General features: G+C 37.2%; 1 protein-coding gene across 2 annotated transcripts; it reads left to right on the top strand.

Moving 5' to 3' along the window:
* Positions 1-37: 37 nt before the first annotated feature.
* Positions 38-9,499, top strand: LOC579188 (39S ribosomal protein L39, mitochondrial). Of its 2 annotated transcripts, XM_011663164.2 has the most exons (11): positions 38-258; positions 2,265-2,462; positions 3,542-3,681; positions 4,357-4,456; positions 4,856-4,937; positions 5,061-5,150; positions 5,759-5,897; positions 6,382-6,414; positions 6,822-6,869; positions 7,783-7,830; positions 8,288-9,499. In XM_011663164.2, the coding sequence occupies exons 1-11, from the start codon at positions 210-212 to the stop codon at positions 8,321-8,323; spliced, it is 963 nt and encodes a 320-aa protein (XP_011661466.2). In that variant the 5' UTR covers positions 38-209; the 3' UTR covers positions 8,324-9,499. The 2 variants fall into 2 exon arrangements, with proteins under 2 accessions (XP_011661466.2, XP_030834285.1); XM_030978425.1 differs by lacking the exon at positions 4,856-4,937 and having other exon boundaries at positions 4,979-5,150.
* The last annotated feature ends 5,688 nt before the right edge of the window (positions 9,500-15,187 follow it).

The following is a 15,187-nucleotide window of genomic DNA, read 5'->3' as shown; positions in this document are numbered from 1 at the left end:
CTATTTACAGGGCGTTGCTATGGATTGGGCATTGTGTTAGAAGGAAGAGTGGTAACAAATATTCGGAGCTACGCGAACGAGTCACACTACTGATTGCAAGTACGAGTACGAGTTGGACGAGAGAAATTCAGACTGGTAGAAAGAGGTCAAAGTTCAAACGTGCTCTTGAGTGACTTCAACTTACGAAAAAGTGAGAATTAGCAGTCAAAATGCGGCATTTGAGAGGATATAAAGAGTTGATTTCTTTACTTAGCAGACGTAAGTATTAACAAAAAAGACAAAAATCATAAGAGTCGTCAAATTCATTGAGGAAGCTGCAAATAAGTCATGATATATATCACAGCTACTCTTCAGAATAGTCCCACACGTTAAAATTCATGTTGTAGGCCTATAATGCAACGACAATGGGGAGTTTGAACTTGAATGCCTCCGATCGCTTTTTCAATTTAACGTCTGTTCCTGTTTAGTTGCCAGCCATCAGTATTCAAATTAACAAGCCACCACTTTTTATTCCTCTTCTTCTCCTGAATGCAATATGTTTAGTTCAGTGCAGTGTTGAGTGTGATTTTTGTTGTTGTTTTGGTAGTCTAGACCCTACTTGTCTTAAGGAAGTTAAGGCGTTTATTAAGGCAGCGACGCCACGAGTAGTCGAATAGATCTAGAGTCTACTCGAGTACTCGCACTGTAAAATTTCTCGTATTAGAATACTCTACCGCCATTTTTAAAAAAAAAAATTTTTGCCATCGCCTGGCCCTGGCACTGTCTCCAGGCCTAGGCCGACACTTACCCGTGCCCGGGAGGTAGCGCCGGCAAGGTACCGCGGGTAAAAATGTTTCCCAGCTCAATCACTGTCAACTCACCACTCAGAAACTGGGACCAAATGTCTGGATTTCTGTTTGTACTTAGTCTAGAGGAAAATGGATTATTCTGTCATCTTTGGTTTTAAAAACAACATTGTTTACTATTAAATCGCTGCCTTCAACTGCAACTCCAAGTAAAATTGTTTGAGTTTTCGGAGATGGACTTGCGATACTTCTCCCGTAGTCTGGTGGTGGCAACAAAAAAAAAATCAAACAAATCAAACAAATTTAAAAAAAACACATGGCATCCAAATATTTGAGTATTTGCCTGTAAGCCTGGGAGTGTACTTGAGTACCTCATTACACGGTTATGCACAGCCTTAGCGTTTATCATTCAGAACTAAGTATTTACGCCTAATTAATGAATACAATAAAATAAGATACAAAATTGGACTTTGAGGATTTGTTTTTTTAAGAAATTAAGACAATTGTCAAATTTAATCTTTTAAAAAAGTTTAATTTTTAGAAGTCAAAATCGTCTCGAATCAAAATGATGAGAGTCTCTGCCTCTCTTCAACTTCGCTCTTAGTCTTAGCTCTTGCCTCTGATACTTTTTTCCATAATTTATTTATGGTAATTTATTGAATATTGAAACTAGTATTTGATAGTACAACACATAGAATTGGAAAAATAGAAAAAGACTGGTCGGTCTATCAAATAAATCTATCATTTAAAAACAAAATCTAAAGCCTAAGGTTTTTAACATGTTTAAAGACATAGGGAACACTAAAAAGAGAGATCATATGAATAATAATGAGTTTAAACAAATCCATGATGAACATGATTTCAATGGAATGAGAAAGAAAGAACAACAATTATAAATAGAGAGAGAGAAAAGATTAAGACCACACCAGCAATGCATGGTTAATGCTAATGAGTAATGAGTAAGACACCCATTCAAAGCTTTTCTAACAATTTCTGTTTCAGCATTTTACCACAGATGTGACAGATTCAATGATATTAAAAATAGATTATCATACCATATCTTGCAGCACAGTGGCGGATCCAGGGGGGGGGCCCGGGGGGCCCGGGCCCCCCCCCCCTTGAGAAAAAAATCATGTAAAATCACGTGATTTTTACCTTTTTTTGGGGTTGGGCCCCCCCCCCCCTGGCGCTCAAGGGGGGGGGGGGTGCAAATTGAAAAAAAAAAATTGAGGATCAAAAAATAAAAAATGTCCTCACTACTCCCCCCCCCCCCCCCCCCCCCACTGAGCGACTTTTCGGCCAGCGCGATTTTCAAATTTTCGGGAGCAAAAAAAAAAAAAAAGTTGGGCCCCCTCCCCTAAGAAATCCTGGATCCGCGCCTGTTGCAGCATACTTAAACTATCACTATGCATTCATGACTCAATTCAACTTTGTATGAACACTGTATTCTGATATCTCTCCATCTTTCCATCCATTCAGGTTTGTCCACAAGTGAACAACCACTGACCACTGCAGCTGTCACTCACAAACAGAATGAATTGTTTGACCAGGAGAAGCGTCGTCAGCTTGACATGGTCAAGAGAATCGAGAAGATCACTGTCCATCATGTTGGTCAGTCTAATGATTGCAAATTGGCCATGAACAAGGATCTCTCCACACCATACCATGTAGCGATGCGTAAGTTCCTTCACTTATTTGGGATGATCAAGATATTGTGTGGTCTGGCTAAGCAACTTTTTTTGTTCATTTTTATTCAATTCAATCCAATTGCCGAATTGCATAAATTTACAATAATGGTGACAATTGATAAAATGCATAATGTAGAACATGGTAACATTACAATCAAACTATTATTCATTGATAAAAAGTTTTAAGGATGGATGAAACAGAAAAGAAATGGGAAAGAGAGAGAGAAAACGGAAGAGAGAAAGAGAGAGAGAGAGAAAGTGAGAGAAAGAGAGAGAGAGAGAGAGAGGGTGGAGAAACTGCAACTGCATTAATCTCATAAATAATATAAAAGGTGCATGAAAAGAAAGAGCAGAAAACACTGATTCTACTTTTGTTGTTGAATGATTAAATGACTGAATTTCAGGAATTATTTAAAGGAAAATAATAATTGCAGGTCTTAAATTGGCAATAGGTTCAAAAGTTCATAGTCACTGTTTTCCTTTGAACCTTTTTTTCTCTAACTTTATGTCATAGAAGCAAGAAATCTTCAATTTAATCTCATTGACATGGACAACAATCTATTAAAAGCCCAATTACTGCAGGATCTACAATTTCGCACATCATTCAGCTAATATTCTTTTTCGATTCACTTTCAATAACAAAGAAGATGCCTAATCTTCATTTGAAGAATTTCATAATATACTGAATTGGTCTCAAACTTGTAAGTGATTGTTGCTCTTTCATTTTGTGTTGTTTGTTTTTTACCATTCTAAATGTGAAATAAAGCACACACTCACACAATTTATTTTAGCTTATAGGTAGGCCCTTACCAGAAGATACTAGTTTATTTCAAACAGGGTTTTTATTAATATGGGACCTCCCAGTGTAGGCCTCTATTATCAAAACCGTCTCTACCCTGCACATGTGCAAAATCGGAGACTGTAGAACATAAGCAACCCTGAAGATGTGACCAAGGATTATAGGGTAAACCTTTCCTTGATCACGATGATGATGATGATGATGATGATGACGATTGTCTTTTGATCCCATGAACCGTGTGGAATATCTCCCTCTTTGACTTTGTGCAGATTTCAACGAGACCTACATGAAGCGATCTGCAATAGCCCTGGTGAATGGACAACCTTGGCACATGCTCCAACCACTGACAGAGGACTGTGAATTAAGACTAATCACTATGAAGGACGATGAACCCACAGAAGCTAATAAGGTCAGAGACTGCCAACACTGATTCAAATTATGACTATTTTTCCCTTTTTTCCATTTTTTAGTTTGATCAGACAACAAGTAAAGTCTGTATTGAGTGAAGCCAGAGTAAGCTTTACAATTGTTATTACAAATCATTAGGATGGGCTCACAAAGAAACACTTTCTTCAGCAAGTCCATGCATGGAGGTGTAGTGGTGTAGTCGATACATCACCGGACTATGGATCACACGGTTCACACTTCACAGTTTGAGTCCCGCTGTAGCACTAATGTCCTTTAGCAAGATATTTATCTACGTTTACCTTGCTAGGCACATTTCAGGTAAAGGGGTACCTGGCAGGAATTAAGTCATCGTAATGCTAAAGCCTGTGTGATAATTGTGGAGCACCAGGAGTGTCAAGTCTGACAGACACGAGCGCTATACAAGAACCCACTATTATTAATGGTATCATCACTATTATTATAAAAAGGCAAACAAGGTATTGAGTATTTAGGAAAGATGCACTACATTGAAATAACATTATAGATCAAAATAATAGGAATAAAAGGATATAAAACTATAGCTGTAAGAAAATGTCATCATATAACACAGTCCTTGAACTGTGGGCACAAGAAATAATACTTTTTTTTAACCAAGTGTTAAACTCCAAACATGTTTGTTGTTGTTCTTTATTTTCAGGCTTTCTGGCGATCATGTTCTTTAATGGCTGGTGCTATCTTACAGAGTGCATTCAAAACAGATGTCTATATCCAACCTGTGAGGGCAGCAGATATTCCCGGTATTTACATTTTTTTAATTCTATTCAGTTTTGTCTTGGAATGGTATGTTTTTTGGATGTAGTCTTTAAGCTTTTATTCTCATGAGGGATTTAATTTTGAAATGTTTGTGAGTTGCTGAAGGCCCCAACATTTTCAAGTGACAAAAAGTGAGCTAGCAATGCATGGCTAGAGTAGAGGTGTTGTGGTCTAGTGAATAAATATCCGGACTCTAAACCACAAGTAAGCAGGTACTTTTATATTAATCTACATTTCCAAAGGGAAAGTTTTTTAGAAAATGATTACTTCTCATTTTGACTGTACTAGTTTCTCAGGGGTGCTTTGCGTATGATATCAGTCTACCTTTCCAGTGGACACAGTCGCAAGAAATGATTACCTCTCTTTTCCTTTGACTGTACTAGTTTCTCAGGGGTGCTTTGCCTATGATATCAGTCTACCTTTCGAGTGGGAACCATCCCAAGAAGAGCTCACCAGTCTGAGTAGGCATGAAATGATTTACCTCTTTTTTCCTTTGACTGTACTAGTTTCTCAGGGGTGCTTTGCCTATGATGTTAATCTACCTTTCCAATGGGAACCATCCCAAGAAGAGCTCACCAGTCTGAGTAGGTTATCCTATGAGTTAGCAGAGAAGAAACTTCCCTTTGAAAGGATAGAGGTCAGACCAAGTGTCGCCATGGAGATCTTCAAAGATAACGAGTGAGTTAATTTCAGATTGTATTGTAATGTATGCAGTAAGGTTTGAATTTTTATATGAATCTATGGTAATAATGCACTAGAAAGTGCTTTGATGAGTAAATGCAAATGTGAAGGCACTATATAAAAATGGGTGAGATTATTTTACTTGCAGTACTCTCGTAACATTTTATAAAACTTGAATTTGCTTGAAATTATAAATCTACTCAAGTTGTCCAACTATATTCTGTGTAACTGATTGTATGAAAAGTCAATGATAAGGTATGAAACTCTGAATTTTCAAGATTTCAAAAAATCTTTACTTGTACCATTTTTCATGTTTGTAAGACAGAGGCATGTTAATATTTTCAATTTGTTTCGTTCATTGACATTACCAAAATTGTATTTTGTAAACAATTTATAAGTCACCGCTTTCAATAATAGTGTATACAGACATTGAATGGAGGCGCGATAGAGGAAGCGCGGTAGCTCAGTCGGTAGAGCAGTGGTCTCATAATCCGGTGACCCAGGTTCGAAACCAAGGCGATGCGCTAGTGCCCTTTGGTAAGGCATTAATCCTCATTAACCGTTAAATGGAAGTTCATAACTTGTATATATATCATTACCACCAGGTACAAGGTTGCCGAGCTGAACTCAATGGACACAGATCGTTTAGTCCTCTTTAGATTAGGCCAGTTCATTGACACTAGTCCAGGACCTCTCGTTGCCAACTCAGGCTTCATGGTTCCACACAGATATTCCTTCACATGTGTAAGTTCATTTTGATTGTGCAGTGAGTAACCCTTTGTATGAACTGGACTAGATTCTGATGCATGTTTGAATCTTGCATGCAGCTAAAGATGTTTGAACTACTCCTGGGCCATCATCTATTCTATCAGTTGAAAAGTGTTACATTTGGTTTATATTCATGTTTTTGACAGGACTGTCGCTTATCATACTATTTCTTAGATGCACCTCCTCATTTTACAGTTTTTAGTAAGCACCATGGATGCTGTAATAAAGTACAACTTTAACCATTACAAGACAGTGATTAAGTTTATGGATTAAATTACATTTCATTTTAGAGTTCAGTGATGTGTTTGTATGATCCTTACAACAACAGCAATATGTAAAGTAAAAAAGTATGAAAACAAAACAAAAACATGTAATGTAGGAGGAATTGCAAAAGTGTGATTAGGACAAATCAAAGTAATGCGAATAGGTTTCAATAGATCTTTTCCTTTTCTCATTCCAGGTTCATCAAATAGATGATCATCTCAAGTCAGGGGTAAGTTGATTTTAAGACTCTCAGATTAAAAATAACAAAAATAATACATCCACACGTTGACATGCTAATGTAACAGGATAAAGCTACCCGAAACAGGTTATGTAAACAGATATAATTGATGCAATCTTGTAACTACATTTTTTCATAATTTTAATTTCTAACTTTTGTAGGTAAGGACTGTTACCTTTAAATTATTGCTGCAAGAGGTTTATAAGGAAGATCACTGATGCTCTTACAATGTTGTTTGTTCTTCTGAAAATGCTTATCAACTCCTTTGATTGTGGGTAACAAAGGAAAGACGAGAAATATATCGTCATCACAGCCATCATTAGCATCATTGCAGTCATGATCAATGTTATTATTAGTTTATGATTATTTCATTTCATGATTCTCTCTTCTTTTTTCAGAACCAATTAACCAGATTCCAGGGTGTAGCTCTTCCCGGTGATTTCCCTGTAAGTCTGATCATTTATTCACTTCATCTGCCATTAAAATATACCTTGATTGTGATAATCAAATATATTGTGATTGTCAAGATGATTTCATGGAGTTAACTGAAAGTCACTTTGGAGGCAGCACTTGTACAAATGATCCAAAAAATTATCCACAGATATTTTACACTTGGAGACATCCCATTTCGTACATTTTACACTAATCACTGCCAAAGTGATGGAGGTGCTTCATCAATACCTTTTGTTTACCCTCTTGAAAAGAATACTTCCCCCCATGTATCATAGAATGTACCATTGGGGCATAAATGAATAATGATTACATAAATTTCATGAACACGTATCCAGCAGTCGTCTTGATGGGTTTTTAATTTTTTGTCTCCAAATTACGTACATTTAAATGACATATCTACCCATATGCAAATTGTATTTCCAAAATTGCTTATAAAGAAGAACAAAATACTGTCAGTGAGTTTCTGTAATAGCCCTTTAGAGACAAGTCTTTTTTTATTGAAGATAGCCTTGCTGGTAATTGTCTATGCATTGCAGCCTGTTGTAGAAAACTATATTAATTTGTAACTATGGCTTGCGTGCAACTACTCTGTGTTTAACATGGCCGCAATCCTCTCCTCACCCGTGGGAGATGGTTTACTCATCTTTGGTGTTTTAAATTTCACTATCCAACTTGTTTTGTTTGGCTGTGATAAAAGGAGATGAAAATGTGCAAAGTTTGAATTGCTGAAGAAATGTACAACTCTGAACTTTCACAAGGAAAAATGAAGTTGGAAATCTAATGTTTCATTACCCATCGGTAGCAAGCAAAATACTTTATGAAGAGAGTAATTCTATCTATGTATACATTTTTGTTTTCTACCTACAGTATGTATGTTATAATATTTTTCTTTTGTTTCGTGCACAGTGCCACTACCATACCTGGAATTTAATACAAGATCGCGCTAAGACACCAGTAAGTGATATAGATTATTCATTATCTCTGTAAACTTAACACTTTCATGGAAATACCTGTTGAAAGACAACAAAGGACAAATGATCAAGTTGGAGAAGTCATATTTTGACATTGAGTTATGGTCATCATGTTACAATCTATCTTTTGAAACAGATTATTCTGAAGTAGAATTCATTTTGTATTGTTTGAGGGGGAATGAATTACAGGTTGCTTAAATGGATGATAAATCCTGCTAAAGTTGCTGTTTTGTTCGGTATGGGTATTTTGTTTTAATTTCAAATTTTAATTTTAATTTATTGTCCAATATTGGAAATTTGTTTTGCTCACATTTCACAGACATACAAATGGCCTCTTACGGAAGAGAATGGGTAGACACGACATGTTTTATGTAAGACATACATGCATGTAGCTGTAATCTGCTGTCATTGTAAAATACCTTGTTTGTCTCCCTCTCCAGGTCACTACTGGCGCACCACCTTCAGTAGACTCATGACACTGAGAGCCTATCAGACATGGAGTAGAGTGAAAGCAGGGATAGAGTCAACCATGACCTTTGACCCTCTAGAAGCAACCAGTCAACAGCTTCAAAGGCCACTCCACCCTTTCATTTTGAACGCTGAAAGCCGGAAGTGCGTTGACCCATAAACGTGTACTTTTACACATATTCAATGCCCTTCTGGACCCTGTTTCATAAAACTTGTTACAATTACAAATGCTAAATTTCTATGACAAATTTGCTCTCAGCCAATCAAATGCCATGATTTCAGTAGGTTATAACAGTTATTGGAACTTGTTGTTGATAACATGTTTTATGAAACAGGGCTCTCAACTGAGTTTCTCCATCCTGACAGATGTTCTAGAAGATTACATCTAACAAACATTTGTCAAAACATAAATTATGTTCTTCGTTAACACTCTGTCAGTCATGGATTTGCTGCATGGACATACATGAAGATGACAAATTCCCAATTATCCTGTTGCGATGGTCTGGCCAGTTATTGGATGTATTTGGATATACATGTATGTGTATAGAAGCTTGGACAAAATTGATGGGACTAGTTTGAGAGGAACAGGTTTAAAGTAATTATGAAATTGTTGTTATGCAGTTGATCATTTGTGCAAAGTTTTTTTTTTTAAAGTTATGGATCACATTCATTGAAAGCATGTGGTCTTCTGCCCGCCATGCAGTCTCAGTGACATGTTAATTTTTTTTTGGTGACATTTATTGACATGTTCTTCAAGACTGTAAATAATGTAAATGCAACGTGATATATATAATGTAAAATGAGATAAATGGGATCGAGAGTCAAAGTATTTCTACATCATTTGCCCCTAAGGACATAACTTTAAATATCAATAGACTTTGCATCTCTCTTTCACAAAATGTCAAGATATTGTTTACAGTTTTTGTTCCACTCACCCGATGCTCCTATTGAATCTCTATTACAATGTCTCATCATAGTGCCCCTCAACTCTATGTAAGAGATCCTTTATTACATTATTCACCATACTCCATGTTCTAGCCTATGTGAAGAGCTACTGTTGCTAAAAAAATTGGCAATAAGTTTCTGTTTTTCTTTCCTGATCATGTTAATCACATGTCCATGTTTTTATTCAAGTGAGTTGCTTAATTAGAATTACAACAATAAAGATATTATATGAGATGTAATTAGATATGATTATCATCTGCTTTTTTTGTTGATATTGGACACCAGAGGAAGAGAACATCAGATGGGGACTTGTGTAGAAGCAGAGAAAGAGAGTAGTCTGACATACATATAAATGGATTCATGAAGGAGAGAGAGAGAAGGAGAGAGAGAGAGAGAGAGAGAGAGAGAGAGATGTAGACAGAGAGAGAGACAGAGAGAGAGAGAGAGAGAGAGAGAGAAGGGGAGATATAGACAGAGAGAGAGAATGAGAGATATATTTAGAGAGAGAGAAGGAGAGAGAAGAAGAGGTATAGACACAGAGAGAAGGAGAGATTTAGACAGAGAGAGAGAGAGAATGAGAGATATAGACAGAGAGAGAGAGAGAGAGAGAAGAAGAGGTATAGACAGAGAGAGAAATGAGAGATATTGACAGAGAGAGAGAAAAGGAGAGATATAGACAGAGAGAGAGAGAGAGAAAAGGAGAGATATAGACACAGAGAGAGAGAAAAGGAGAGATATAGACAGAGAGAGAGAGAGAGAGAGAGACGCAGAGAAGAAGGGTTGTTGATGGTCACTAGTTCATAGCACTGCACACTGGAAGTAAAAATTATTAAGGTTCTCTACCCGGAGGACTGTACTTGCACTGGAAGAAAGAGAAGGGATATGATAGAGAAAGAGAGAGGGGGGCATAAGAAGAAGTAGAAGAGGGAGAAGGAAAATAGACCATAGAGAAAGATGGAGAGAGAACAAGAGAGAGAGGAGACGAAGAAGAATGGACTTCAGAGAAAGATGGAGAGAGAGAAGGGGATAGAAGAATGAAGTTTACAGAAAGGTGGAGAGAGAGAAGGGGATAAAAGAAGAATGAAGTTTACGGAAAGATGGAGAGAGAGAAGGGGATAAAAGAAGAATAGAGTTTGCAGAAAGATGGATAGAGAGAAGGGGATAAAAGAAGAATGAAGTTTACAGAAAGATGGAGAGAGAGAAGGGGATAAAAGAAGAATAGAGTTTGCAGAAAGATGGATAGAGAGAAGGGGATAAAAGAAGAATGAAGTTTACAGAAAGATGGAGAGAGAGAAGGGGATAAAAGAAGAATAGAGTTTGCAGAAAGATGGATAGAGAGAAGGGGATAAAAGAAGAATGAAGTTTGCAGAAAGATGGATAGAGAGAAGGGGATAAAAGAAAAATGGAGTTTAGAGAAAGAGAGGGTAGATATAGATAAAGAGATGCATTGACATGACTGACGAAAGATGGAGATATTGAGAAAGAGAGTAGGGGGAGAGATACACTGATACAGGGATAGATGTCACTATGAACATGACTGACAAAGAAAGCGGACAAAATATACAGTTCCTCAAGTAGACAAAGGAACATCCCTTCACTGCTATTATGGAAACATGTGTAGAACAGTTGTCACATGCATATTCACCTTTTTTTACATAATAGCAGTGAAGGGATGTTCCTTTGTCTACCTGAGGAACTGTATATTTTGTCCGCTTTCTTTGTCTGTCATATTCATATTGTGTACAGGCACATGTGCAGGTGTTCATACAGGTGTATAGATGTAGGCATCTCATCAGACAGATAGAAGCAAATGGGGGGGGGGGGGAGAGAGAAAGGTAGACAGTACATGAAAGTGATATAGGGTAAATGTATGTATTATTCCATGGAAAGAGACAGAGGGAAAAGAGAATGTGAGGGGGTGGGAGGGGGGGGGCGGGCAGAACAAGAAAATGATACAATGGTACTTCATATACTACCGAGGGGAGAGAGAGAGGGAGGGGTGGGGGAGACTACAAAGAGAAAATACGGAGAACAAGATTTGTTTTTAAATACAGAGGTAAGCCTTTAAACAGGGCGAAAAGGGACAGATACAGAGAAAATTGGAGATATAAAACAAAATTAAAGAGGGATTCGGTAGTGAAAGTAATGATGATACAAACGGAGGTGAGAGATAAAGGAGAAGAAGAGCTGAAAAAGGATAGAACTAGAATGAAACAGAAGTATGATATCTAGACAGAGTGAAGAACGAGAGAAGAAGACTAGATGATGCAAGTTATAGAGAGAGAAGAAAGATTGATGCAGAGGTAGATGTGTTATCTCTCTCTCTCTCTCTCTCTCTCTCTCTCTCTCTCTTTCTTCCTTTTTCTCTCCCTCTCTCTCTCTCTCTCTCTCTCCCTCTCTTTCTTCCTATCTCTCTCTCCCTCCCTCTCTCTCTCCCTCTCTTTCTTCCTTTCTCTCTCTCCCTCCCCCTCTCTCTCTCTCTCTACCTTATATTTATATAGCAACCTACCGCTCTTTCTCTTATCTCTCTCTCTCTCTCTCTCTTTCTCTCTCTCTCTCTCTCTCTCTCTCTCTCTCTCTCTCTATCTAGCTATCGCTCTTCTATTCTCTCTCTCTCTCTCTCTCTCTCTCTCTCTCTCTCTCTCTCTCTCTATCCTTGCCCTTTCATTTTCACTTTCCTAATTTGCATAATTAGTAATTGCATTGACGACATACAAACTCCGTCATATATAAAGGCTTAGATAAATAACACACGTGACAACCCATCCATGGAAGCCATGCATCATTAGAGATATCGCACCATTGAACAAACACATAATAATAATCGGGATAATGAATGAATATTAAAATTACGTACATGGAAAAGTATATCTCTCTTCGCTTGTCGGCTGCGATACCTTGTCATTTGACTAAGCACAATATATTAATCACCTAATTAGGGGCACTGTTATACAAATAGTTCCTATGTATATGTATGCAGAATGCGACAACTCCATGTCAACGCACTACAAAAAACAACTTTTTGTTTTCCTTCTTTTTCCTTTCATGTGATTTAAGTAATATGCACATGTCCTAAGTAAATCTAACACTGTTCTTTGATTCACTCATAATTAGGTATTTTGGAATGATTAATTTAAAATCATTTGTTTTTTATACTGCATTATAATGATAAATCAACTAATTTTCAGCCACATATTTAATTGATCTTTTACCTCTATTTTATATGAAGATGAAAGTGAAATTATTATGATTGTCATTTAAATCGATAATCCTATTCTATGACCAATTTTATATTCTAAATATTTTGCAATATGTCCCCCGACCAATAGCACTTAGAGACACCGTAGATGTATCAGGCGCTACGTAAAAGCGGAATATTATTATTATTATTATTTTTACACCACACTTTTAGAGACAGCTAAGGTGGCCCCGACAGCGTGGGGGTAAACGATTGCATTTGTGCCAAAATCCTAAATATTTTAACCTTATACATTCCCTATTGATTTAAAAATGGTATATTATCTTCATTTTAATTTCCCAGCATTGTTTTGACATTTCTTGAAGATGTTTTCCTCTCTTGAAATCACACTACAATCCTATCCTACTCTTATCCTGTTGGGATATTGAAAGGGTTTGTCCTTCATGACAAGGAGAAAGAGCCTCTACCCTCCATACAGGAACAATATATCTATTTTTAATAAACGCCAAGTGTTGCTATGTCAGGAAGGCTCTTTTAACCTCTTTTGTAATCCCGTAGAGTAACAAAAATGTTCCCTATTGTGCTAAACCAGCTTTACTCGGTATAACTGAATCGAATTTGGTATTAGAAAAAAGATTAGATTGATCGATCACCATGAGAAACTACATTAATTATGATATTTTGCCCAGTTTGTCATGATTATAATTCGTTCAGATCTTATTCCGCAAAACATCCAATTTATACAAAGGTCATCTGTGTCGCTCATCCATACAATCTGGGGTAAGTCAAAGTATTCATGACCTGGTCATAACGTGACAAACACAATTAATGATCTAAATCTTTTAATCATCTTCCTTATCTCTAACTTTTCAAGGGCGAATTCACTTTTTTGACGCATCATCATTTTATTTCGCTTCCGTGAACATCAAATCATGTCAATCTATGTAAGAACTTACTTCCACACTCCATTATAAACCGATTTTATTGTTCAATCGCGTTCTATAAGAAATCTCGGAGATGCTATGACGATAATCAAGATGATGATTATGGTTATGATCATGATGAGGATCATGATGATGATGATGATGATGATGATATCTTTATCAGATTGCTACCACGGGAAGAGGTTCTATAAAAGGCTGGCTCCTTGAAGGAGATGTCACCAGTCTTCTGATCACCAGCAACATTCATCTCAGATAACCATCTCATCCATCCAACAAACTCGTGAGTATTTTTTATTTTATTTGAATAACTATTTCTGGTCTTCTTTATTTCCTCATAATAATAATATAATCATTGTCACATTTGCCTCCATTTCTGGAGAGATATACATGGTTTTCTAATATTTTCTTCTATCTGTAAACGATAATTCAGTAGGTAAAACAAAATATGAAGAAGTCTCTGTTTTGATCTTTTCTTTCAAAATTCTTTTCCAACAAAGCTTTTGTAAATAGAGAAAAGCGCACAATTCAAAATAATATCAACATCTTTTTCAAAACACGTGAGTATAATGATGTCCTAACAGCAACTACTTGTATAGGAAGACCACTGTCTATAAAAACAATTTCGTATGTTCATAGCCATTAGGGCATTAACTCTGTATTAAAGTTTACGAGCTATCGCCCTTCCGGCTCCAAACATACGATTTGTTGTAATATAAGCTCAATAGACGCAACTTAAAAACTTGTATTTATTCCAATACGTCTTTGATGTTTATTTGATGGAAAACATTCGAAGGACTATCTAACGTGAAGAGAATACTCATCACAGTTTGGAAGCTGTACTGATATTTTCTTGTTAAAATGATTTTGCTGAGTCAAAAAACAAGATTTGTGGCACATACATTTTTATTTGTATAATAAGAGCAAATACAAGAATTACTATTTCTAAATCATGTGGCAAAATATAAGCCTGAAAGATTTATGAAAAGCAAAGCTAACCATAATTGCTGAATTTTGATCGTGTGATTCTAAGCCTGGCTTTTAGTTTTGCCCGATCATCACTCGACCTGTTCTCAAACTGCTTGCTTCGTTCTCCTGATAGCAAAAGAAGGACGTGCTGCCCTTTAAGCATTGTTCTCCTTGTCTGGTTCCGATTAAAGGAGAGAACAAAATTATGAATGATAGTTGGCAGCCATTTACATTGCAGTTACCAAAGAATAAAGATGTTACACGCATTGCACGCATTACCTAACAAAGTAAGCTATGATGCGAACGTAGCAAGAGAGGAAGAAGTCGTAAATTTGTCAAACGCCGATCAGCTTTAAATTGTTCGAAGGGAGAGGAGTGAAAGAACTGGGAGTGGTGTTAATAGAGAAGGCTAGGGGCCGAGGGTTGTGGAACAGCATGATTGCCAAAGCTAATCGATATTGCACTTAGAGAGATAGATATATATACGCATGTAAATCTGTATCATTTTACCAGAATCAAAATGGTGTCCAAGGTATTGATCGCTCTGATGGCTCTGCTCGTGGTCGCTTCGGCACTCGAGTTCAACGAGGAGGAGTTCATGAAGAGGGACCCCATGGTCCAAGAGTTTGCTCTCGCTGAGAAGAGGGGACAGAGCATGAGGAAGTACAAGGGTAAGTCCCCTGGCAAGGTGTGTCACCCCCGGCCACGCCCCTCTGCCCACTTACTTACTATGTAGAGGTGTTGTGGTCGAGTGGATACGTCATCGGACTGTCGATCACAAGGTCCGTGGTTCGAGTCCCGCCGCGGCACTAATGTCC

Source organism: Strongylocentrotus purpuratus, unplaced genomic scaffold (assembly GCF_000002235.5).
Source record: "Strongylocentrotus purpuratus isolate Spur 01 unplaced genomic scaffold, Spur_5.0 spur5_scaffold_1, whole genome shotgun sequence".
NCBI lineage: Eukaryota > Metazoa > Echinodermata > Echinoidea > Camarodonta > Strongylocentrotidae > Strongylocentrotus > Strongylocentrotus purpuratus.
The sequence above is the reverse complement of the archived record's forward strand: the minus strand, read 5'-3'. Positions and strand labels throughout refer to the sequence as shown.